The sequence below is a fragment of the Atractosteus spatula genome, chromosome 5 (genome assembly GCF_055471065.1).
Source record: "Atractosteus spatula isolate fAtrSpa1 chromosome 5, fAtrSpa1.hap1, whole genome shotgun sequence".
NCBI lineage: Eukaryota > Metazoa > Chordata > Actinopteri > Semionotiformes > Lepisosteidae > Atractosteus > Atractosteus spatula.
The window spans coordinates 21,778,618-21,804,401 of record NC_142710.1 but is presented as its reverse complement, the minus strand read 5'-3'; the positions used below and the strand labels follow the sequence as shown (position 1 = coordinate 21,804,401).

The window sequence follows — 25,784 nt, the reverse complement described above, 5'->3', positions numbered from 1 at the left end:
AAGTTTGTATTATAAACATACTGTACTTGAAACCCCTACATTTCATTTAATGCATTTAAGGTGATGCAGTGTTCTAGGACACTGCTGTTCATCTACAGAGATCAGCCCCCTGTATTCCAAACAGAATATCAACAGAGCTGTATGCTAAAGAGAAGTAATTTAATAACCACTCCTACACAGAAGCCAGACACGGAGTCCTGACCAGGTCAAACATCAATGATTGAAAATATTGCCCTAATGAACACATTTACCTAAATGTTCTCCTGATCACTGAGTCATGAATGAGGATCAATAAAAACAAAAACAAGTCCTTGTATTAACACACAGAACACATTTGTGTCATCTAGAATTGATGACTGAATCTCGCTGGGGTATCTAAATCCACTCTGAACAAATTCAGAGTTCGTCAGACAGAATTCTGACCAGGTCGCATGCAAGCGCTTACTTTGGGTCTGTCTTGGAGTTCCTGCACTGGTTTCCTATGAGTTTTTGTGTTGCCTTTTTAATGTTCACAAATCTTAATGCTCACCTTTAAGGCTCTACATGGCTTTGCTCTACATGGCTCAGTACCTTTCTGCCGTATTATCGGTCTACTCCCCACCTCGCAACCTTTGTTCATCTGCCTCTGGCCTTCTATAAATCCCCAAAGCCAGTTTACATTCTATGGTTAACAAGGCTTTCTCTTGTTCCCCCCCAACGTGCTGGAATTCTGTCCCTCAAGGATATCAATTAAATTCCCTGAGTGGATTTAATTCTACATGCAAATCCTTTCTTTCCAGAAATTATTTTATTTATTATTTATTATTTAATGACCTAGTATCTTTTGCTGCACCTCTAACTGCCTGTGTTTCTTATATGCTTAAAATTTGTAATTTGCTATCCAACTGTTTTTTAAACACCTACTGTATAGCGCTTTGAGAGCCTACTTTAAAGGCCCTGTGAAAAAGTTTATTATAAGCTGCCATCAAAAATGCCCTTGTTTTTCACGCCATACTTCAGCTTTACATCGTCACCGAATAAAATATGTTAAGATTAAAACACCGCTTGGTACAGGTTGCAGCGGAAAAAATAAGTATCAAGGAACAAGCCAGTTTGGTTACCTCCAGTGACATTTAGATTTTTCTTTTAAAACCACAGGTTATCTCTACAGATTTCAGACCATTTGACTCATCTGAAATAGAGAAACAGGGCTGAGCCCTGGCAGGTGAGATGTTTTCTCACATTCAGAATTTTTCCCTAGTGTTTTGTTATTTACTCACAGCTTTTTATCACTGCACTCATTCTAAAACCAGCTAAAGAATAAAACAAACATATAAATGAAAGGCTAAAATAGCTTTTTCAGAGGAAGACATTGACCACAGCTATTCTAAACTTGTGAAACAGAAGAGAACTTAAACCTTCACATGGCACCGTGATCTAATTTGTTTCAATGAAAACAAAATAATTAAAATTAAATTCATTTTAATAATTTAACTGAAAGATTACCATCTGATTTCAAACTTCTGATATTTTAGAGATTATATTAATTTGTTAATAGCTATATTTTCAGAAGAGAATTAGTTCTGTTTGTTGTACACTGTTTTTAAATGGCACTGCAAGTCATACAGTAAATATTCCGGTACGAAAGTTCAGTTTGAGGTGCTTGAAATCTATTTCCTGTGGTTTATTTCAAACATGTATCAAAAAACGGTGTAACCGTATAAACCTGCAAGCTGCAGATCTGGGAATGATGCCATCGTAATTGAGCTCACAACAGTTACACCAGTTTTATTGCAACTCCCACTGGTACCTGAGCTGCAGCTGTGCCCAGTAACTTGGTGAAACTTTATAATGTGCCAACCTAGACTCACACAAGAGAGAGTTTTTATTCAAACATGCAGAGTTTACATTGAGGCTGGTGAACTCATTAATGTTGTCTTCACTTTGACATTAATATGTATTCTGTATATATCCTTTCTAGCAAACTATACCAAATGAATGTGTCTGCAGAAAGAAATTAAGAGATTTTTTGTTGTTGTTGTTGTAGGAGCATCATTGTTTTAGAGTTACAGTGTGTCTATACAAATAGACTGAAAAAAAATGTGTTTCATTTTGGATTTCACATATTCCTTACATAACTTTCATACATGACAACTGTGAACATCACGAAATCAGATCACATTTCTGAGTCCGCTTCTCATGGTCAATTCTTATCAGTTCTGACACTGAATTTCTTCTATTTTCTAACAGGTTCATGACATGTAATCATTAATAGTGGTCTGATCTTTTTCATCAAACACAAGGAACCTCTGTGATTTACATCACAATTCTTATTTGAAATCGAATATACTTTTTTTTTAAATAAGATGAAAAGAATATTATTTTATGCTTAGCTTAGTAAATTCCAAATTATTACTGGAGAAAATACATACCTTAACACATCCTCTATTCTGAACCCTTTACTCCTCGCAAGATTAGTGAGAAACTTCCTTCTGCTTGATCCCATTTTCCTTTCCACCAAAAATATTGCCACCTCTCTAAATTTCACTTCATATTTACATGAGTTGCAGGACTCTGGAAGTTTTTGTCTTTTCTTTATTGGTGGAAAAATGGGAATGTGAAGCATTTTCGTCAGGAAATGTTAAACTGCAAACTGTTTCTTGTGTTGTGTCTTTTTATTTTGTCTTTGTTGTTCTTGCAATATATTTTTCTTACAGCTAAGAGAACGCCCACTGTGATGTCATTTTCCTTTGTCTTTTATTTTTCTTTTATATTTACAGGCAGTTGAATTAAACTGGCAAGAGTGCCAAACAGGAAGAATATATTACACAAGACAAGAGTCTCTGATAAATAATGATCTTCCCATCTACTGTTAATTTTCAAGAGCAACCCATTTAAAAATCAGAATTCAGTGGAAGAATGGAACGTCGGTTGTACAAGTCACTAGACATTCAAAAGAGAACCTGTAGGCTTTCACATTAAATAAAACAAAATCACCTATCCTGTCTTGAGCTCAACATCCAAATGACAGTCCCACTGTTTGTATTCTTAAGCACATTGCTGCCATCAAAGACAGAAAATGAACATGTATCTTGTACTGTAATTCTGAGAAAATTATATCACATTGTATTTTATTATGTAAAAATCATCTTGTCATTTAGAGATAGTAAATTATCCCATTATTACAAAATACAAATGGTCATTTGTGTGTATAAACAACATATTACATTGTGCAATGACAGCAATTACAAGCTCAGCTGGCACTTTGAGTGTAGTGCTCATAACAATGTCCAACACTGCAGAATGTGCAAGTACTTACTCTCCATTGGGTTTAGTCATTATGAAAGGTTACAATTTTTAGCTAATGTGAACAAAATCATATTAAGCATGAGGAAACTCAGACATACCCTTAAACAAGAAAGACTGTACCATGCAAGCAATTGCACTGCCCAAAACAGAAAGTCAGCTAATGATAATGCAGGTATTGTATGGTTGTGCTATCACGTGATTACCACATAAAGTACACGATAATGTACTATCTTGTAATTACCTGATAATTTACTACTGTATATCATAATAATGGCATAGTGTACTATCTTGTAATAATGAGATAATTTTCCCATAATTACAACATACAGTATACTGTACATGATTTCTTTAGTGGCATCAATGTGCTTCCATATATATATGACTGTGTAGACTACAAAATTTGCAAAAAGGCTAGTATACACCAGATTTTTACATACTGTGATTTTTTTCATTACTACAATTCAATCTTCTGTTGTTCAAATCGACAAAGCAAATTTTGGTAACAAACAACAAGGCAACAAACACGATATTGCAGTAACCAGATCCTTGTCCATTTTAAGACAGATCATCACTACACTTTTCCAGCAGCCAATATTGATATTCTGACAAATTGGTTTTGTTTGGATTAGCTAAGAGAATTCTGTAATTATTCTGTAACACACATTTCTGGTGGTATAATATTGTGCATGCTCAAAATAAGAAGATGGTCCTTTCCAGGGTGTACCCCGCCCTGGGACTGTTGGTTATTGAGTTGTGCTCCCCTTTTGTGCAGTTGTGCTGATGTACTTCTCCACTTACTTCTGGATTATACCATCTGCATAGGGTCCTGAACTACGCTTTGCAGGAGCCTGGACCGGCTCCTGTTACAGCAACGAGTGCAAGGCAGGGTACACCCTGGGTGGGACACTAGTCCATCGCAGGGCAAGTCCAAACCAATCATACATGGAGACAATTTGGAGGCTGCAGTAAAGGCCGAGGGGGGAAATTTGTCCCGGACACCGGGATAATTCCCTACTCTTATTGAGAAATGCCCAGGGATCTTTAATGACCGCTGAGAGTCAGGACCGAAAGACAGGGAGCTACTGTATATACTGTATATTATATATTACTGAATCTATTAGTCATCTATAAACTTGTTTAAATGCTATGTATACTTTAGTTCCATACTAAAAAGAGACATCTTTACAGTCACAGAAGAAATTTATCAAAGTAAAACATGTGTCTTAATTTACATTAAAATTTGCATGTAATTAGAAAAATAGTGTTACATCGTACAATCTGAGATGACTCTTCAATGCTCCACCGTGTTTTACTTGTTTAGATACATGTAGTCAGATATTAAGGCTTGGACTTGCAGTCTGTAAATACTTCTTTTAAGGATTTTTTGTCATCCTCACTCTTATTCAGATGTGTTGATACTGAATAAGAGAAAAGGGAATTCAGTGTTGTTTCTATCAATACTTTGAGGAACTTGAAAAGCAGAGAAGAGAAGTTTTGCACTGAAAGGTTACTGATATGGTACAGGTGCTAACTAGAGGCTAGCAAACAATATTCCTTCCTGGTTAGATATAATTATTTGCAGTGCAAAGCTAACATTTTCTAGTAATGGGACACTGTACAATAGAAACAAATATTTGTTCTTTACAGTATTTCATATACAGTATATGGTTAAAATTATTATTTTTATTTTCATCTCAGGGGATGCTTTGACTTAATTTTCTTCACAAGAGATTGCATGTTTTATTGCATGTCATTTTTTGAAAAAGATGACAAAGACTCTGAAGATTGAAAAAATGCTCAGGTATCCTGTGTGTATGTACTAGGTTATACATTTTTTTAAACAAAGAAAACTGTACAGTTTGGGTGAAATCTGTAGTAGATCAGGTCTAATGAGTAAACTAAAGGACTTGCCTGAGGGAACAAATATATTTACCAGTAGATTCATCAGGAAACCAATGTAAAAAAATGGTTTTCAAGTCACAGCAGCACCTTCTTGTCAATTGCAATTTCATGACTTTTACCAGTGTTCCCAGTATTGCATAGTATTGTATGGGCACTACAGTTAATACCCTGTGCTATCATTAAATGTAGTTTGGATCAAGACACAAATAAGGCTGTCCTTTCAGAAATATTCACAATAATAGTGGGTCCTGTCAGCTCCTATCTCTCTTTTTCTGTTTTTATTTTTTAAATTTACTATGTAGGATACAAAGTGGATTCACTTCTCAAAGACAGGCACTCAAATAATTCATTTCTCTGTCATTGTATGTTAGTTTAGCATTGCTACGAAACAAGTACATTTTCCAGTAATATAATTTTAATATACACCCTCATACATACAACCACATGCTAGCCAGAGGTAAGGGTTTGAAATTAAGGTATATCGAATTCAGAAGTTATTAATGGAACTCAGGGCCACCGTCAAGTCTAGCACCACTTAAGTAGCATACTGTGTGGTTTTGACAGGTGACCAAACATGGTTTGCACTAATTCTTCAGAAAGATAACAATAATAAATCTTAAGAGACCACATGAAGTTGCAAACAAACATCTTATATGCAAAAGCATATCCGTATTCATTATGATTAAGATCAAATTTATTCATTGCATATTTAGTACAGCTGTTACAGAAGTCTGGCATTTGCTTAACATTTGTTTGACAAAAATTGTGAATATGAACCAAAGGGCACAAGTGAAAACTATGTGGAATTGCATTTAAAACTTCTTGACCTAAAATGTTTTGGGAGTGACACCCAGTGCCATTCAGCCATGTTGTTGTTATAGCTATTAATTACCAAATGGGCTAGATGGAGTGAATGGACTCCTCTCATTCTTAAGTACGTGCATAATTTATCATTTAAACTAAAGCAGAACTAAAAACATTACTGCACAACAAATATGGTGCTTAATCATTTTCTGCATGTTGTTGTTGAACTGAAACTGAAAAGTGTTTGTAGTTCATACAGTATATCTAAGTATAACCATTGTTATGTATAACTTGTCAAAGTACTTTAAAGTCAGCATACAACATTATGTTTTATGATATATTCAGCACAGAATTAACTGAGTCTGGTTAAGTTTTCATGCAAATCAGGTAAATAAAAATATGTTCATCCTTGAAATGATGTGCATGCTTTAAATCATATCAGCTTTATTTCAGGGATTTTTAAAATATACAGTTTATAAACAGTACTGAACACTTCAATCAAATAGCATTGCAATATAAGGTTTGGCATTTATTTTAACTGCATAATGTCAGACTCAAATATTTATAGAAGAGTTTCCAGCATTATTGAAAACTACGTGCTGAAAAAACACTGTTATGTACCCCCAGTGCATACAAAAATTTCCTGAGTAGTAATAATAGGGCTGTTTAATAAAACACTTTGCACTGAGCAAAGGGGTGTATACAGAGGGATGTATACAAATTGCACTCAATGGTGCTTAATTTGACAACTTTAGTTTGACAAATTGTTTTATGGTTCTTTCATAATACTAAGTGTTTTTCTAGGTCAGTGGAAATTGAAAACAATATCTCTTACAGACAAAATGTATAAAACTTTAATAACCCTGGACTATGATCTTCTACATCTCACCATATCCTGCAAATTTCAAAAAGAAAAGTATTTCATTGTAAAGAGAGAGGCGGTCCTTTACAAAGACAGTTACCAAACCAGGCTGGGCCTCAAGAAACTTCCTTGTTGAGGTCACTGTTAAACAGCTCAATAAACAAGAAACTAGAAGAAGTGCTTTCAACACTTATCATTGCACATTTCACGTGCATTGCCTCATAAAAATGGCTTTACACCTGCCCACAAAAGAGCAGGTTGAATCCTGGAGCCCACATCAATTAGTAGACTTCCTATCAAAGGTAAGTGAGTCCTTATACTGTTTGTCATAGTTTAATGTATGTAGCATATTTTATTTCTGTTGTTCATGTTTTTGCACAGATTCACTGTAATTTCCATTATTGTTGCATCAGATAAAAATATTTTTGTCTTTTTCCTGTTTTTGTTCTTTAACCTCCTCTCCTAGAACTTCAGTGACATTATTATTTACAACCAAAGAATCAATACCACGGCTATATAGCAACAATCATATAGCCTACACCGTATGTTTCCAAATCATCTGTCTTCATCTAATATCTTTGAGAAATTTGGTTGCACACACACACACTCATCATTCTCAAAGATTTTGTTTTTCAGAAGTCAAACCCCCAGATATTCATTTTGAAACTGGATTCTGCAAACTTCAGCCAGGCAATGCAAGGTTGCACATCACTTTCTCCTTATTTTACCCTTTCCTATACAGAATGGAATGAGAGAATGCTCGCTGACAGTGGAAAAAATGAAGATAGATGGACATTGGTTTTTGGTAGGTTTCAGACTTTTTTTCTGAAATATGGCTTACTACAAAGGCTAAATATTAAAAGAAACAATATTTTCAAAAAGAAACTTCCAACTCCCAAACAGTATATCTGTCAGGTACAACATAAAAAGGAAATATGTGGCAAAATGTTCAAATTTAAATTCATACTTTCATATTTTAGTCATATTTTGTGCTTATGTTTGTCTTCACAAGCAGTTTTCAGAGATGCAGATTTATAAAACTAAAACTAAATGTGATTTATGTGGGTAAATAAGTCTAATTAAGGATTAAATTAAGTCTTTTACTAAATAGCATTTTGTGAGTTTCTGTTACATTTGCTAAATGGGAAAAAATATCATTATGTATATAGTCAAAATAATTGCACCAATATATCACCAACAAAACTACCAATGCTAAACTAAAGTTTTAAATACTCTGAAAAGAGAAAGGTCATATTCTGCCGTCTGAACTTAGCAGAAGGTAATTATGTTTAGAATCTAGTTGTGGATTATACGGTATTACTCTAACCACATGCTACAGTATATGATATGTAGTGCAGTATCACCGTGCTAGGGTGTAAGAGTAACACTATTGTATTGCTGATGGACCTACTTTTAGAAATGTGTGCCATGAATCTTGCTTCTGATTTTACTACATTAACTTAAATAAGTGGAAACTGGAGCTAGCTGCATGATTTCTTCCAAAGAGTAATTTTTTATGGGCAGAAATCCAGGCTTGAATAATTTTGCAAGAGAAGGAATGAAGCAGACTGTCAGGAAGCTGTCATAGATGTGGAGTTTCTCAAATTAAATGGAAACACTGTGATAAATCTTCCCACATTTTTAAAATAAACCTAACATTACAGAATGCAGTATATCAATTTGATTAGATTGAACTAAAGTATTTTGATATAAATGGGACTTTCTATTGCCTACAAAAACGGATATACTGTAGCAGCAACACACTGTGAAAACATGATGTGAAATCTGTTACTTGCTTAACCATTCTGAAGACGGAAGGCTGCTTGTGAAATGGAAGACATATGTCTTAGCTTTCTCAACTTAGTTTAGCTTTCTTCCACATCACGGCTGGCTCTCAAAGTGCTATGTTTGTTCAGAAGGAAAACTGAGAGTACGATTTTTTTCTGAAGTGCTGATTAGTGGAATTAGGATCAAAAGATGCTTTATAGGACAAATTCACCATGTTACCTGTCTCCTACAGTAACCACACCTGAGTTGCCAGTCTGTTTAATTGGTTGACATGTCTTCACAGTTGGAATTTAATGGCTATAATCTTGTATAAAAGTGTCATTGTAACACACTTCTGTGATTTATTTTTAGGAATCCATTTTTTTCTTGTTTCCAGTGAAAAGGTGTGAAATAATTTATCCAAAACCAAAAACTATCAAGAGCATTCATTTTCTGTGTTAGGATAAGTCATTGTAGCATGTAGAAACAAAAACCTATCGGGTAATAAATATTGTTTTGCACAAAAATACATTGTCCGTTTGGGGGTTCCCATAACCCACCTGTCTATTCAAAACAACAGTCATAGCGATAAAATTTCAGACAGTTGTTCTAATTTTTTTTCAAGATTTTACCTTGGTATTGTTTAACAATCCAAACTATGACCACGCTGGATTTAAAAAAAAAAACATTGTGTGTAATAAATCTTTAAAGAATCAGCCTAACATCTCCAGTAAGAGTTGACCTGTGTTATTGAAAATCAATACAGTGATTTGATATAACTGTCATTAAAAGCTGCATACAGCCATTTTGTGTCTGCATAAGCTTGGATCATCTTAATCACTGTGCATGCTGAAGAACAATATTTTCAGCATTTTACCATTTCATCTCCCCATCTCCAAATCTGCATATCATGTATATCCCTAGTGTGTTGAAAAGAAAAAGAGAACTCTCTTATGGTTTGTGAGGCATTTGTCTGTGGATGCATGAGGAAGATGGTGCTAATTGTGTCTCTTACTATGTTCATTTAATATTCAATTTTACCACAAGAAGCAATTACGCTGTTCAGCTTTGTCACGTGCTAATTTCTCACAGCACTGTACCCTCATCCTTGAAATAAAAAAACATCTTGATTACAGAAATTACTTATTTGGAGGTTATCCCACATTGCACAAATGTAGCTGCAAAGGTGTTGAAAATGAGCACAAAATTGTCTTTAACAAGCACCACTCTACCCTGGGCATATAAAAGCAGTAAGACTGGGTTGTTATGGCAGTTGTGGCTTTCACTCTAATAATTTCTGATCTTATGTAATGGTGTAGCTAAACACTGATACAGTATGTGAGCTGTCTGGAAACTTATATTAAAACAGATTCAAACTAAGGAATCTAAATTCTAGTCAGGAATGAAGCCCAGTGCTGGAACATCTCAGAGTTTTATTTGTATTACAGTATCTCTTCTTATATAGCCTAAAGTTCTATTGCTGCATTTAGTTTAAAGATGTTTGTCACTGTCACCTGTTATTTCAGAGGAGAGGTCACTGAGCAATTTCTGTCAGTTAAACAGAAGCTGGAATGAAACACTCATTCAAAGTTTACATTCAAAACCATATATAAACACAAAACATATAGGGTTACTAACCATATACCATATGCCCAGGACTGTGGTTCTGTCAAACAAAATTAGACGTCATGAAGGAATAGTTCTATCTGCTGGTCCATCTAAGATAAACTATTTTTTTAAAGACACATCTTTAACCTGTTTTGAATTTGAAAGTATAATAATGATGATAAATTAATGCTGATTAAAACCTTTAGTGTGAAAGTACTGAACAACTACAAAAGGACTACCAGGAGTATATGTGGGCTTGCATACATGTTAACAAGTCTCAAAATGAACACGTACAAAAAGTTTCACATCTGTGAGCCAGCTTCTCATTTTGTTTTTATGCTCATGTACACTTCTACAGCAGAGATACTAGTAGGGTTTACAAACTGGGAGGAAAAATATCAGCCTGCATAACATCTCTCCAAAAAAAACCCCCAGTCAATAAAAATCAGTTTTTGTGAGATATTTGTGAACAGTTATTTGTATTCATATTGAAATAAAGACAGTTATGATGTCCTCTTGTTCTGATATTTTTAGCTAAAATCGTTGCTACTGCAAACCCTCTTCCTTATATCATAAACTGAAATGTATTGGTGATTTTCAGCTTTCCATTACTTTTTTTTTAGCTACAATAAAATGAAGCCAAAATAGGTTAACTGGAAAGTACGTACTAGAAATCACAGTCAAAGGCAGTGAGTCAGAAAACCGAAGATGGCAGCTGTTTAGAGGAGTCTCTCAAGCTTTATCCTAGTACTGAGGCTCTGCAGTTCTGCAGGGTGAGAGCTTTTTCTCCTTTATGATAAAGCATGTTTGCTGTGGGTACAGCTGTCATAACAGCAAAAATGTACTGTAATGATTTTTTAAAGATAACTGCGCGGCATTGACTGTGGGGTTTTCCCCTGGACAGCATCAGAAAGGAACTCATTGCACGTGAGAGGAAATGGGAAATGCAAGAAATAATTTCAGTGCTTTTTTTAACTAAGATGGCACAAAATTTAAAAACAGCAATGTAATTACAGAAAGTTATGAACGATGGACTACTTTTTTATCTAAAAACAGCCGCGGGGCAAGGGCTGTTATGTTTTATCTTTGCTTGGAAAGAACTAGGCATAAATAATTCAGCTTCCCAGCAGCATCCACAGATATGCTGAGCGGTTATATTTTATTCAGTGTCAAAAGGCTAAGTCTGAATTTTAGCTATAAATATCGGGTTGCTGTTTTTTTTTAAAAGTAGGATAGTACTGCCTTTAAAGTACATTTACTTCCTTGCAAAAAGTCCTTGCAAACAAACGACAACTCAGGTGGGCAAAAAGGTGTTCCAAAGGGCTGTCTGTCCCAAAATTAATGTACAGTAGATATGCATAGTCTATAGACTTAGCTCCAGGAATGAAAAGAGTCACCCCTCTGGGGAGGAGCATTGTGAGTAATGGGTCTAAGTGATTTGGTTTCAACACACCAAGATTTTGCAGTGTAGAAGCCTACTGTATGTTCTGTACCATTTTGTTCTCTCACAACAGTTTATGCGGGGTGCTGTATCAACATGGTACAATGAATAAGGCAGCACACTGCTGTCAATTCCATCCTCCATCGTACATTTATTTTTTTGCTGTGCTAAATAAAGTGCCAGTGGACAACCAGTTGTGTTCTGTCTTGATTTAGTTTTATGCCAAGCAAAACCAAAACAGGTTGAATAGACAGTAACTGACTTCAGTTAGAAGGAATACTATACTAATTAAAAATTGTGAATTGTGAAATAGGGTAGTACTCTATAGTACAGTACAGGGCATAAGTGTATTCAATTATGAATATTTTTTAGCTTCTCTTGCATGACAAAGTCACAGAACTGAAAACCACTAATCCGTCAATAACTTCAAAAAACATCAGATAGCAAAGTTCTCTAGCTCATATTCATTGACATTATGAGCGATGTATTTGTTCTAAGATTTCAAAGCGTTGAATGAAATTGGATCAAGGCAAAACACCCATAAATGAATTTACATTAAACTAAACGTTACTAAATGCCTCTTTTAAGCAATTCCATCCATCCATTTTCCATCCACTTTATTCAGTAGAGGGTTGTGGGGGGATGCACCCTGGACAGGACACCAGTCCATTGCAGGACACACACAAACACAAACATCCCTAGTGCCAATTGTCCCAGAAGCCCATTAACCTACCAGTATGTTTTTGGACTGTGGGAGGAAACCCAGAGCTCCTTGAGGAAACCCACAAAAACCTGGGGAGAATATATAAACTCCACACAGAGAGTGCTGGGGACCTAAGTTGAATTCCTGACCTTGGGTGTTATTTGCGTGGAAAGTGTGCAGCCCTGTAGTGAGTGTGTGCAGATTTGTGTCTGTGTCTGCTCTGCAATGGACTGGCATCCCATCTGGTTTTTATCCTGCCTTGCACCCGCTGCTTGCCGGGATAGGTTCTGACTCCCCCACGACCCCCATAGAATCCATTTTATAACCATTAAAAAAAGGTTATAAAAGGGATGGATGGGCATACTGTACAGTATGTCATCAGCCTAAAAGATTACCCAGTGAACATGCTGCTCTGGGAACCCCTATTCTAGATGATGATGATGAAGATGATGATAACAATAATAACGATAGTAATAGTAGCTAGAATTGAATCTGGGGCCCCAGCACAATAAAGCAGCTATGTTAACCACCACACCACCATGCCAGTTGTGGGCATTCCAAATTAAAAATAAAAAATGTATGTTCTTATCTGTATCTAGGTTTTATTATTTGGAATTAAACAATAAAATAGTCTCATTAATTTAAAGAAGCTACAGTACCTACAGTATATTCTGAGGTACAGGAGAATTGTGGAGAGTCACAATACAGCAGGAACTGTGCTGCATTCTTAAATGCCAAAAACATGTTTCAACCACAGAAGCAGATGATTTGCTCAATTAAGCAGTTTAAAAATGAATCGAAAGTAAAAATACCGAAACCTGTAGCTTTGATGAAGCAGAGTGGTCATTCCTCACCAATTAACTTTCAAAATTGGTTAAAGCTCACAGTAACTGCAGTAACTGATGATTTTACAGCTAATGTACAGTATAAGACCTTCTAGACTGGTGCTCACCAGGACCAGGGTTGTCTGCCTCTGGTGTGTACTGTACATGCAAGGTCCTGCTAAATTAAAGCCATATATCAAAAAGACAGATTGTTTCGTGGCAATCTTGGCCAAGATTAAAAATATGGCATGAGAGATCCAGATCTAGTTATGATTACAAATTACAGTAATGGGGATCTCTGGCAAGAATGTGCCCGTGCGGACTTCACTTTTGTTCTGAGGAGATGTGTGAAATGAAGCTTGCCAGCTGAAGCTTTATAACTCATGCTTCAAAAACAAAAAAGGTAAAAACAAATGAAACTCCATTACACAATGCAGTACTTTAAATCGGATGCAACAGTATGAAATAAGCCTTTTCCAGTCACAGTATGGTAATGGAAAATGAAACAAAAAGTCAGAAACAGTATGGTAAGACAATATCACAATGTAAATTAAGAAATCCTTTAAGAATTCTGTGGTTTGATTGCTTTTCCTAGTACTGCAAAGTTTTTTTTTTTAAATTGTAACAGAACACATTATCCTTGATGATATGAGCTGACAAGGTTTTAATACAAGAGCAATTGACTTAGATCTACATTCTCATGCCAAGTTTCAGAGTGCTACAGAAAATTAGACCTAAACATACATAAACATGCATTATTTAAGGTTAATTTTTACCCTATGTTTTTGAACTATTGAGGATCTTATTAAATGATTTTAGAACTTTCTAGAATTTAGAATGAAATAATCTTCATGTCCACATTTCAATTTTATCATTTACTTTATCTTTGTTAAATATTATTTCAAATACTCGGTAGAGCTATACAGAATATGGAGATTTATGACTCTGTGTTTCAAGTACAGCTATTCTGTAGTGGATTATAATTAATTTTATTGAAAGAACACGTTCTGGGAAGATATTTTAAGGAAGTAGTAGTGAGTTCTGGTCTACACAGAACACTGTGAAAATACTGCAAGAAAGTTTCACAAGACAAGGAAAATGAAACCGAAATACAAATGAAAATGAAATGTTTACTACTCACTTTATAATGGAATGGGTAAAAAATGTAAAATACAGAATCCCCACAGCACAAGTCAAATCTATTTAAATGTTATACAACTCTCTCCACAGTAGTGCATCTTGGAGCACTGTACAGCAATAAAACATGTAGAAGTACCAAAAAATCAACATTGATTAAATACACCTCCAAAAAAAGGTGGCAGCATAGACTTAAAAGAATTTGGTTTTATGTCTTGCAGAATGTATGTCTGGAAATGGGAACATAACAGCAAGATGGTTTTGCTCCAGCTGTATTCAGGCGATTGTTTTTGGTAGAACCAGAGAGTATAGTGATTTACTAGCAGAAAGAAACACCTGACAGAAAACAGTAAAGCTGTAAAGTTGTAGTTACATCCTCTACATTAAAACCAGTCATCTTATACCTGTTGAGGAGGAAAGTCTTGGATAGGAATGACATCCATCACTGAAAGCAACTTGTTTAACAGTGGGTTGGGCTTCAAAATGCCCTTCTCCTGCAGTAAATAATCGATTAATTCCCCATCTGTAAAATACCCACCACAGAAATATTTCAAGGTCAGATGGGAGATTACGGAGTGCTGACGTCAATGAGGGGGGCTTCTCCTTTGTGTGACAATATAAACATTAAAAGAAATGTTTAAAGGAATTCAGCAGATAACAATACCATACAAAATCATGACTTCAAAAAATGTAGTTGGATACTAAGACAACTACTACCTGTAAGTGGGAATTATTAATGATTTTATTAAACATTATTTAGAGACAATAATTCATACTGTATAATTTCTCACACTGAAAATGCTGAAATGCAAAATCAGGCTATTCTCTGTGAGGAATTCCTAATTATATTTTTCTTTTTGCTTTCGGCATCACGCACAAACACGCACGCACACAATTAGCTTTAAGCTATTTTCCGAAGTCTCTAAAGCTCAACAGATTCTATTATTAGCTCATAAATAAACTGCTGACTGCTTATAATATTTAGGTTGTTATTAATTTTACGAACTGACGCTTAAATAAACCTTTGGATCCAAAGAATGTCTACAAATAATGTACAATTCCCCACTTCTTATACAAAATAATCGCCAGAACTTGAAATTATTACTTCTATGCTATTTGGAAAAGGCAAGAATAATTGTCACTAATGCTGGTAACTTAATGAGAGGCTATTTCAGTGCCTTTCGGGTTAACAAAAACTCGGTCGATAAAGGAGCAAAGTGAAAAATTAAAAATTGATTTTCCTATTTGTGGGTTAGAGCTCCACGTGGTGGCTTGTAGGTGGTCTTACATTCGAAGCCAATGCTGTACAATTTCAACACAGAAATGGTGGATTTTCACTTAAGGCATTTAGGAACGTAAAACAGGTTACAAAGGAGTGGAGGCAATTCGACTCTGGCGCGATTGGTAAATCATACATTAATATTGCAGGGAAATAAAGTATTTTTTTTTAATATTTCACTTTCTCGAGATCGATTTATATCAGATTACAAGTGATAATAAGATATATTAAAATCAACCCGTTTACTAAAATATGCAAGAACAATCACATAAATAGGATTTTTTTTTTCTAGGAAGAAATGCTGAGTTATTTTAGATTCGAGAAATGCCTAATGCGACTAGTAAATTAGACATTAAAGTGCTGGAGAAAGTTTATGTTTTGCTAAGTGGTGCTAAAACAGATTGCCTAATATGTGTAATTCATGGCAACGAACAGAAGGTGGAGTTTTTGAAAAACAATAAACTAATTTTAGAAGAGCTACTCGCTCAGGTCGGGTATAAAACGCGTTTAGCCATTCCAAAACGTTTTTATCCAGTTTGTTTCATCTAGGAGGTTTTGTAATATAAATTAATCTTTATAATGACGGTGTATGTGACATTAAAACAGCTATTATTAGATGCCATTCAGTGAAAGTTCAATGGGCGGAAGGAGGAATTCCGATTTACACATACTGTATACAAGTAGCGTGAAGCTAGCTACATTAAGCGACGCGAATGATCTTAAGCTTGAATTGATACACTGTATTGAATTGATGCAATTAATAGATACCAAAACGTTCTTTGGAAAGATTGAGAACGACACGAACAAAATGCAACTTGCACACAGAAGGAGCTCCAATCCAGAACAGAGCATGCAACTGTGAGGTTGTAGCAACTCTAATCACACCACCAGGCCACCAAAGTGATAACACATAAGCTGAATCTACTGTATTTTTATATAAAATAAAAGAAGGTGCTTTATTTTAGACCTTTGGATAATATGAAAAATGTTCTGTGTTTTATGTTTTGTTTAAGACATTACCGCTTGTCAACCTGGCTTCAATTACTCTGGGCCTATTAGCTGTCTGCAAAATGTTTCATTTTGTTATTCTGTCATACTTAATAATAGAAAATGGGATCACAACGCCAAAAACTTCAGTAATTAGAAAACATAGAAGAGGGACTCGCGGTCCCTCCCCCTTGATAACATCTTAAGGATCACTCTGGAGTCTGTGATCTAACAGTCATTTGTGAATGTGTCCTTTTTTTCTTCTTTTATAGAACCTATCAGACAGTGACCTCAACAAATTTAATTTCATACTCCAGCCGTGAGTACATACTTTTTAATGCAATTAAAATCAAAACTGCAAAATAATCAGTTGGAACACTGTTTTAAGCTTATGTCCTGTGTTATTATTGTTTTATTCAGTTATGCAGTGTTTTACAGCTGTGTTATGCAGTTTGAAATTTCAGTTTGTAGATAGGCTTACAGTAAGTGAAGGAACAAGTAATAGGTTTATTCCACGCTGAAAAAAAGAAGAAAGAACATCCTCTTCTGTACTCAACAGCTTTTTAAAAACAGCGCCCATGATGTTCAAACCAAATGTTTGTGTTTACACAGAAGACTGACCTTTCACAGCTTTCCTTTGTGAAACTTTATTTTTTGAGGATTTTTTTAATATGGCAGGCAATACACTGGGATGGGGGGTGCTCTTCACAAGTCAATAGCTTTTTCACCACAACACTCACGATGCTGTAACCATGAGTCTTACACACTAGGTAGGCCCTCTGACCTATCACAGCCTTGCTTTGATTTGTGAATCTTTTCTTTCGGATATCTGGATATTGTTTTCAGATACCTAGATATGTACATTTTGCAAACCCTGGTCTGGTGAGGGTATGGTATGCACACTATCACTGTGGTTGGTTTTGCAAGCAGGAAATGTAAAGATAGATTTGAAAGAAACAAAGGATGATATAGTTCAGTGGAAGGCCTGTAAGTTTATCTGCAGGCAGTATTGGTTCTGTAAACTAGGGAAAATGAATCAAACAGCAATCCAAAAAAGAAACACATAAGTGTTTATCGATAATCCGCATCTTTTTTGAATTGTTGCATTCCTTATTATAGCGTGCATAACCATCGCAAAGATGGAAGTCAGATGCATCAGATTTGACGACAAGATGTGTATGCATTTAATCAAAATTCAGTGTTCTATCTAGTAATATTAAAACAAAGGGGGAAGACCATGTCTTCAGGGATGATGTTAAAGACCATGTCATTTAGCATGTTGGAGTCAAAAATGTTTGGATTAATCAAAACAAAAAACCATTGTGAAAGTACTCCAAAATGTGTTTCATTTGTACAGACAGAACAAAATTTCTTGCTGTTAAAAAACGTCCATAGCCATAATCTGTTTGCTATAGATGTGTTCCCAAAAAAGAAATTGAAAAAGCCATTTGATTCAAATTAGCTTTGGCAAAATCTATGGATACTTTGCTCTGGAGCTGTGAAGCTTTCAGATTCTTTGGGTCCTTTATGTAGACCTTTCGACTGGAGGATCTGTGTAGGAGTGCGCATTATTTAAAAGATTTAAAAAACTATAGCTTTCGTAAAAAATGTGAGAGTATCTACTTTACACTTATTTTAAACGTCTGAGTGAACTAGGTTTGAAACAGAAAGCAAGGGGCAGTTCTTTACCCAAATGGTTTTGGGCCTGTGGGTCATCTTCAACAACTGTACAACTGTGTTTTTAATAATTATATTTAGGCTTCTTTAAGAAACAGCAGGATCAGGTCCTCAGATGAATTTATTTTTAACTACTACATAAACTAGATTGAGTGAATGGCCTCCTGTTGTTTGTATTATTGCTGGATAAACAAAGCCGGAGTCCTTTTAATTGGGCCAAAAAATGTTAGTCATAACATGTCATCACAGTCCCTTTTTAATGTGGCTGATCACACTGTTGACATCACAGTAACAGTGAAAATATTGTTATGCAGTGAAATGTTTCACCCTGACCTTAATGTTGATTCTCATTGAAAGCTAGAGTTTATTTTCCCCATCTTAGAAACATACAGTAGCTAATTAAGAATGTCCACTCCAATTTAGAACACTAAAAAAATCTAACTGTTCTAATGTTCTGACTAGAACACAGAAACACAATCACATCATCCAAGTCCTGTCTTCACTGCACTGGCTTCCCATATGATACCACATTTTTACCTACATGCAAAGATAGCTTAGCCTCCTCAGTGATCCTTTGCTTCTGTAAGCATCAATAAGACTGTTCTGGTCGCAAGATGCTCTCTATCTCAAAAACCGTCAAATTAACAGAAATGTGCAGGTGGTATAGATGTCAGTCACACAGCCCTTAAACCGTGGAATGATTTACCGAACCTTGTTAAGGATGTCCAATCTGCATCAGCTTCTTTATCGAAGCTGAAGACACATTTCTTAAGTCTTTCTTATCCTGACTACCCAAAACCTCTGCTGCCGCTGAACAGCCGCCAAAACCAAGGGTTATCAAGTGTGGAGGCATATTACCACATTACAATCATACAGTATTTGCTGCGTCTAATCATTTTTTAACCCCCTTCCTTCCTCTCTTATGTCATCACGGTGCCTTTAGTTTGCATCGAGCTCCATCCCCCATGACAAGGACTGCTCCTGGATTTCTAAAGCGCTGGCCCCAGAAGATATGAATCCCTACCAAACCAAGGTCCCGGACCACTCAAACCAATGGATAGGACACATCTGCTCTCACATAATATCTGAAATAGAATTCACGCTGTCTCACCATGCATGGCTGTGCATTTGAACTATTTCTAACAACTGCTTGTCATACACAGCCAGGACCTGAAGGGGAGATCAACCTTCAGACCTTGGAACCCCAGAGATTGATTTTTCTCCTTTGGAGTTTTTTTTTTGTTTTTCTCTCCCTCATGCCCAATGGTCACACAGTCACATTATCAATACTGCACACCACACTAGCACATACATACACTTTCCCCATGACTCTCTATGTTTAAAGGTTATCTGTGATACAAGTTGTATTATTAATAAAAATATATAAATTTACAAATGAAATGAATGGAATATTGCATTTTAAAACTTCACAAATCAAAGCAAGGCTGTAAAAGGTCAGAGGGCCTGCCTAGTGTGTAAAACCCTTGGTTACAGCATCATGAGTGTGGTTGTGCAAAAGCTATTGACTCGTGAATAGCATCCCCCATCCCAGTGTATTGCCTGTCAAATAGTGCCATATACAAAAAAGTCATAAAACAATAAAGAAAAGATTCACAAATCAAAGCAAGGATGTTTTCTACTGTCAGTAGTATTGCATATGTAGCTGACCCTTAACTGAATGAAAACTGGACATTTAAAAAAAGGGTGTTAGAAATAAAACAAACTTTAATCCCAGTCCTTACAGTCCTTACAGGCTGGATAATTGGAGACTACTTTGAGTTTGTCTCTGTGCTCTTCTGCTTCCTATGGTCATATGCAGGTGGTTCGCATGAACACTTATTGAGCAGTATTTCTCGCATTGGCAATTTATGTACACTTATGTTCCAGTAGGCGCGTAATTGCGCATCAATCAAAAAGCGACAATTTGAAGGCTTTGAAAACATTCACAAATCACCTTATGCACATCGCAAGTGTTTTCATAACTCGTAGGAGGTTTCGTAAAAACGCTATTGATGTTCCAAAATGAATATCGAACTTCGAGCTAGCTTTACCGCGGTAATTTTTTTACTGACTGTTTCATTACGTAATTGGGGGGGGGGGGGGAGAGACACTATGCAGTATGTTATATAACAGTTATAACAGTATAAATGTTCCGATGAATTTCAATGTTCCACATGAATATGGGAGTAGTGTGGAGTAAAAAAAATTGTTCAGTGTGGCGAAGATTACGCTGCAAAACGGTACAGGAAGTGTGCCAATCCTTGGCAAATGTAAACAGACTTTATACTCTGGTTAAAATAAGGCTAGGTCACTGGCCCGTAGCATGTTACATAACAGTTATTGGAACTAGCCTTAAATTCCCCATGGACGAGAAAGGCCACTAAATGTAATTTCTGCTGCTTCTTCTTCTTCTTTAAAGTAGTACACTCCACGTAAATGTGTCTCGGTTTATTGAGATTGCTAAAAATCCCGCAGAGAGCAATATTTCCATCTCGGTTTCCTGGTGTTTAATATTTAACCTGTGGAATAAGGAAGTTGAAGGTACATTATTTAACCAGTAGCAACAATAAGTAGAACACATCATTCCAGTACAGATCTTCGCTGAGTCACAGGTCTTCTTCACAACTTGCTACTTGCTTTTTCTGTCATTTGTTTTATCCAGTTGTTTTCTTTTCCGGAAAGGTGTTGGTTACATTTTTTTTTTAAGATCTAGTCCACAAAATATTAAATGACTTGTCAGCTTCCTCTTTCAATTAACAACCCCCCTGAAATTTTGTTCTTGGGCATATGGGCATTGTTGTCCCGGAGAAACATCCATTGAAATAGACGTCAACAACGGTTATTAATTTTCGAGAAATGGACAAAATGAGGTATGTAAAACGGTACAGAATAATCTTTGGTGATTTTTCTATCATACGTGCTGCATAAAAAAACAATAATAGTTCTATGTTCAGTGTTCTGAAAAAAATATTATATTATTGTATTTATATTTGTCACATGAAAACTAATATTGCATAAAAACATGTTATTTTGTGCCTCTGATAAATGTAGATTATTTGCTTTTAAAGGAAAATAAAGTATCTTAGTCTTAGATTTTATTCTGACCAAAGTACTAGACCATTCTAAGAGATTGGAGATAGAGTAGCAGCGATTTTGAAGACTATTTTAAATATGCAGTTCATTGATCTAGATTGTCATTTCCAAACAGCATTATGAAAGCATCTGTTAAAATATTAAGACAAACTTATTTTAATAAAACCTGTCTTGTTTTATTTATAGTTTATTGACTAGATTTTGCCATTTTACCTACTACCTACAAATACTGTTATCAGTTAGAAGCACAGTCCACATGCGAAAGCACCAGTAACATACAAAATGAGGAGATGGAAACATTAAAGAAAAAAACAGTCAATAGTATTTTTGTGGAGGTAAAGTACAATACTTTAAAATATCTCACAAGGGATTAAGACATTAAACATACACACACTTAAAAATATACATAGGGATTGATTTTCTTCATATACATAAGTGTATAAGGTGTGCTTTTGTTTGAGGTTAACAATTAAAGCTACGGGAGTATCAGAATACACCAATCTGCAGTAATACTTTTACATTACTCTCCTGTAATTCATATGGCACTATCAAAGTCCTAAATCGCTCATGAAGCAGAAGTTCAGTATTTTCATTCAACTTGCACTTCCTCTTTGAATTCATTTGTTTTTGTCATTGTTTTGTCTGGGTGTACTAAAAGGAATAAGAAAATCTAAAAAAAAATATCCAACTTAACTTTAAAAAATCAGATTATAGTTTATAGATAATACAGATTTTGAATGGATTTGCAATACATCTTCATCAATGTTCCATACCTTAATATACAATGGTTTCTTACACAGCATCCATAAGGGTTATCTAATAGCCCATGCTAAAATACACATTAAAGTATATAATGCACAATTATAATGCACAATAAAGTTGTGGTGTCTTCAGCAGTCACTCACAGTGTTTACCAAACAAGATGAAACACTTGGGTCAATTAAGATGTTAAAAATTAGCACGAGCATTTGAATTAATGTGCTATATTACATTATATATACAGCTAAATCAGTTAAAATGTAATGTTAGTCTAACTCTCAAATTTAAGAAATATAAATAAATAGGAAAATTTGGGTCATTTTTTTGGGTCATTGTACAGCGATGATTAAGAGAAACCTCAGAGAGTTATGTTTACTGGCACTGTCCACTCATCATGTTGCAACTAATGAGCTAATGTCCCTAAAGGATGTGGCTTTCTCTTTCCATTTGAATTTTGCTTTCTGAACTGTTTTTTTCTGCACCTGGTTGTCGCAGTTAGAACAAAATAGTTACTGAACTCAGTGAAGCAGTCAGCTGCATCTGCTTTAACCCTCAAAATTAAAAATAGAATATCTATATCTGTATTTATGTCTGAAATTTATGGATTCTATTTCATACCATGTTTCATAACTTAATATCAAACATGTTCGTATATTTTTTTTATCTGTTAAACTAAAAAGTACATAATGTATGCTAAATTAGAATTACTCCCATTTGACAAGAACAGTGTCAAAACATAACTTACTGTATATTAACTTTTACTTATATTTGCACTGTATGCATAGATTTGAATGAAGTTCAATTACATTAATCTTTTTTCACATAGTGGGCAGTCTTTCACTTTTAACCTTTGCTACACAGTAGTCAGACCACCAGTTTTTAATCACAGTGCCTATCACAACCAAGTGTCATGTCAAGTGTTTCAAAGGATGAATAAAGGGATTACACATAAATGACATGCCTTTCACAAGTAGAAAAACACAAAGAAAAATACAAACTCAAAGGACCACAGACACACACGTTCATGCACAAGCAAACATAACCCTGTGTTCTACAGGCCAGATCTGAAATGATCTTCATTTCCATAAGAATATGAAACACCTCCCACTCAACTGAAAAGTTCCATCTCCTACTACTCTCTTATGGCCTGCAGGGAGTTAGAAAATGCAAACGTTGCTCTCACCATGGAGAGCCACCTTCAAAAATATTTTTTCCGCTCTTTTATGTAGTCAAATAGATTACCATTTGTTACGCCTAGAAAGTATTCCATGATGCCAGCAATAGCAAATTAAAACTTTTAACATCTGAAGCTAATACTATTGGCTCTATTTGGTGTGCACAGAAAGACACAGAAGTTGTAATATGAAACTGTGGAACTGTATTGTTCGTGAACAAACATATATCATCAAACACTGCCATCTTGCTGAACTGCCAAAAAGCTAAGTTTATCTATCCAGCCATCACATTGGCTTCTGTGAAGACTCAGGTGGATGAGATTCTCTTATCAGTCAGGTTCTAAAAAATAAACTAGGTGGGGGGGAATGGCCCTCTGTCATTGGAAGAACATTGTTATGTTCTTCCTTTCTTATTATCTGTGAATAGTTTATTATTTATTGGTGATTAATGTTATTAAACTCATATTAACCTTGATACAGACAAAGCTAAGTTTTCATTATACCAGAAACAAGAACAAGACTGTTCTCACCGGTCCTCTAGCATTAACAAGATTGAAATGTTATGGGGGTATCTCATGAAGAGAGTAGGGGGCTGTGTGTGATTATGCTCTGAGACGTGATGGGGACTCAGTGTCTAACACCAGATGGCACCTACTGCTAACGACTATGGCAGAATTCCCGGCAGGGATATTCGGTCACACGATATTACAAGGTAGACTGGTTGATGAAAAAATTCTCCCTTAAAGGGATTCCCGAGTACTTTGATCTGTCGAGAGGATTTGCTGTAGAAGTAAAATGAGCTCTATGATCCAGAGGTAGTGACTTGGGTTCTAGGTCACGGATCTAGCTGCACTACCTGCAGAGCACCGCTAGGGATTAGCCAGCCAGCAGTCTCCCGATTTTCCAGTAGGAGGCAATGGGAGGTGCAGCTCCTCGGATCTTTGGACGTTACTGGTTGCGGAGATGTCGGTGATGTGCACTAAACGAACGGCTTGGTAGGAGGGTAGCTTGGATGGAAATGACGGCCTGTTTCATTCTCCTAGTGCAGTACAGGAGTCATCGCGGTGAACCAAGATTAAGAAACAATGGGTGATCCCTAGTCAGATGGGTTCAACAAAATACGACAATGGCAAAGTACCTGCAAATCGTGAACTGTGTTTGCGTTTCATTTTAGAAGTTGGATATATAAGAAATGCTAAAAGATGTTTTTTTCTTTCCTTCATGTTATTTCAGGAAGACGCATACTGTGATTGTTTCGGGGTTTGTGTTGAATAGCCAGCGCTGGTAGTCAACTACTCTGAAGTGATTTTATTTTAATTTCAGTGTGGACTGTAATTTAACACATCACCCGTTCGCCACCCACAAATGATTTCCTTTGTTGCTATTTGCTACCAAAAGGTTAATGAAGCATCATAATATTAACACATCAGACAATCAAAACTATTTTCATTTCATCTCTGCATAATCAGGCAATATCCATCCATTTTGTAACCACTTCTTCCAATCCAGGGTTAGAAGGCAGCTGGAGCCCATCCCAATAAGCAATGGCAGGATAGACCCTGGAAGGGAAGCCAGTCCTTCAGAGGGTAGACAGAGACACACTCACACCAGGGCCATTTTTCCCAGAAGCCAGTTAATCTACCAGTATCTTTTTGTACTGTGGGAGGAAACCAGAGCACACCAGAGCAGGAAACCCACATGAACAAGGGCTAACATTTAGACTCCACACAGACAGCATTCCAGGTCTGGAATTGAATCTGGGGCCACAATCCTGCGAGGCAGCAATGCTAACTGCTGTGCCTCCATGCCACCCATCAGACAGTATGTGTTTTTAAATATATGCGTATACTTTTATATACATCATATATACCATTACAAATTCAACGAATGAGTTTTGGAACACACAATATTTATTGTATTTTAGGGAATCTCAGCATACAGCTTATATACAGTATGTCTTATTTGTGCATTTTTACAATTTCAGCTTTTACTTTTGTTGGCTTTGTGGAAGTGTGAAATTTCAGTTCAAACTGCCATCTATATACTTCTAAAATATGTTAGTGTTGTTCACACTATGTGACCCAATAACATGCACAGACTAGATGCACATAAAGACTATGGACTTTTAACATGATCAAGCATGGCATTAAACTGCTGTAAACACCAAACCCACAATTACTCTTCTCATTCACACCAGCTGTCTGCTGGAGAGTGTCTGATACCCAGAGACACACACCTTCCATGTCTTACCACTATATGCAGGTTTAAGATCTTACAACATGAACTTTCATATACTGTAGACAATGAATTACCTAATGGTACAGACATTTTTGTCTTGAGATTATAGATTGTTTTTACTTTTTTTCCCCTTACTGATGGAGCGTAAAATGTTCACACCCAATGTTTTTAAAAGCCAGGCCTTCCGTTCTTTTTGATATTCCCATTTTTAAAATACTCTTGACACAATCGTGTCACCAG

At 35.8% G+C, this 25,784-nt stretch overlaps 1 protein-coding gene across 4 annotated transcripts in view; it reads left to right on the top strand.

The window, feature by feature from the left end:
• Positions 1 to 7,602: 7,602 nt before the first annotated feature.
• The window catches only part of blnk (B cell linker), a 42,851-nt gene continuing 24,669 nt past the window's right edge, over positions 7,603 to 25,784 (top strand). The window contains exons 1-2 of one of the 4 annotated variants that reach the window (XM_088917766.1): positions 7,614 to 7,661; positions 16,875 to 16,921. In XM_088917766.1, the coding sequence (XP_088773892.1) occupies positions 7,635 to 7,661; positions 16,875 to 16,921 (74 nt within the window). In that variant the 5' untranslated portion in view covers positions 7,614 to 7,634. Of the gene's footprint in view, positions 7,662 to 16,874; positions 16,922 to 20,856; positions 21,150 to 25,784 lie in introns of those variants that run through there. The other 3 variants (XM_088917768.1, XM_088917770.1, XM_088917769.1) reach the window with 3 other exon arrangements.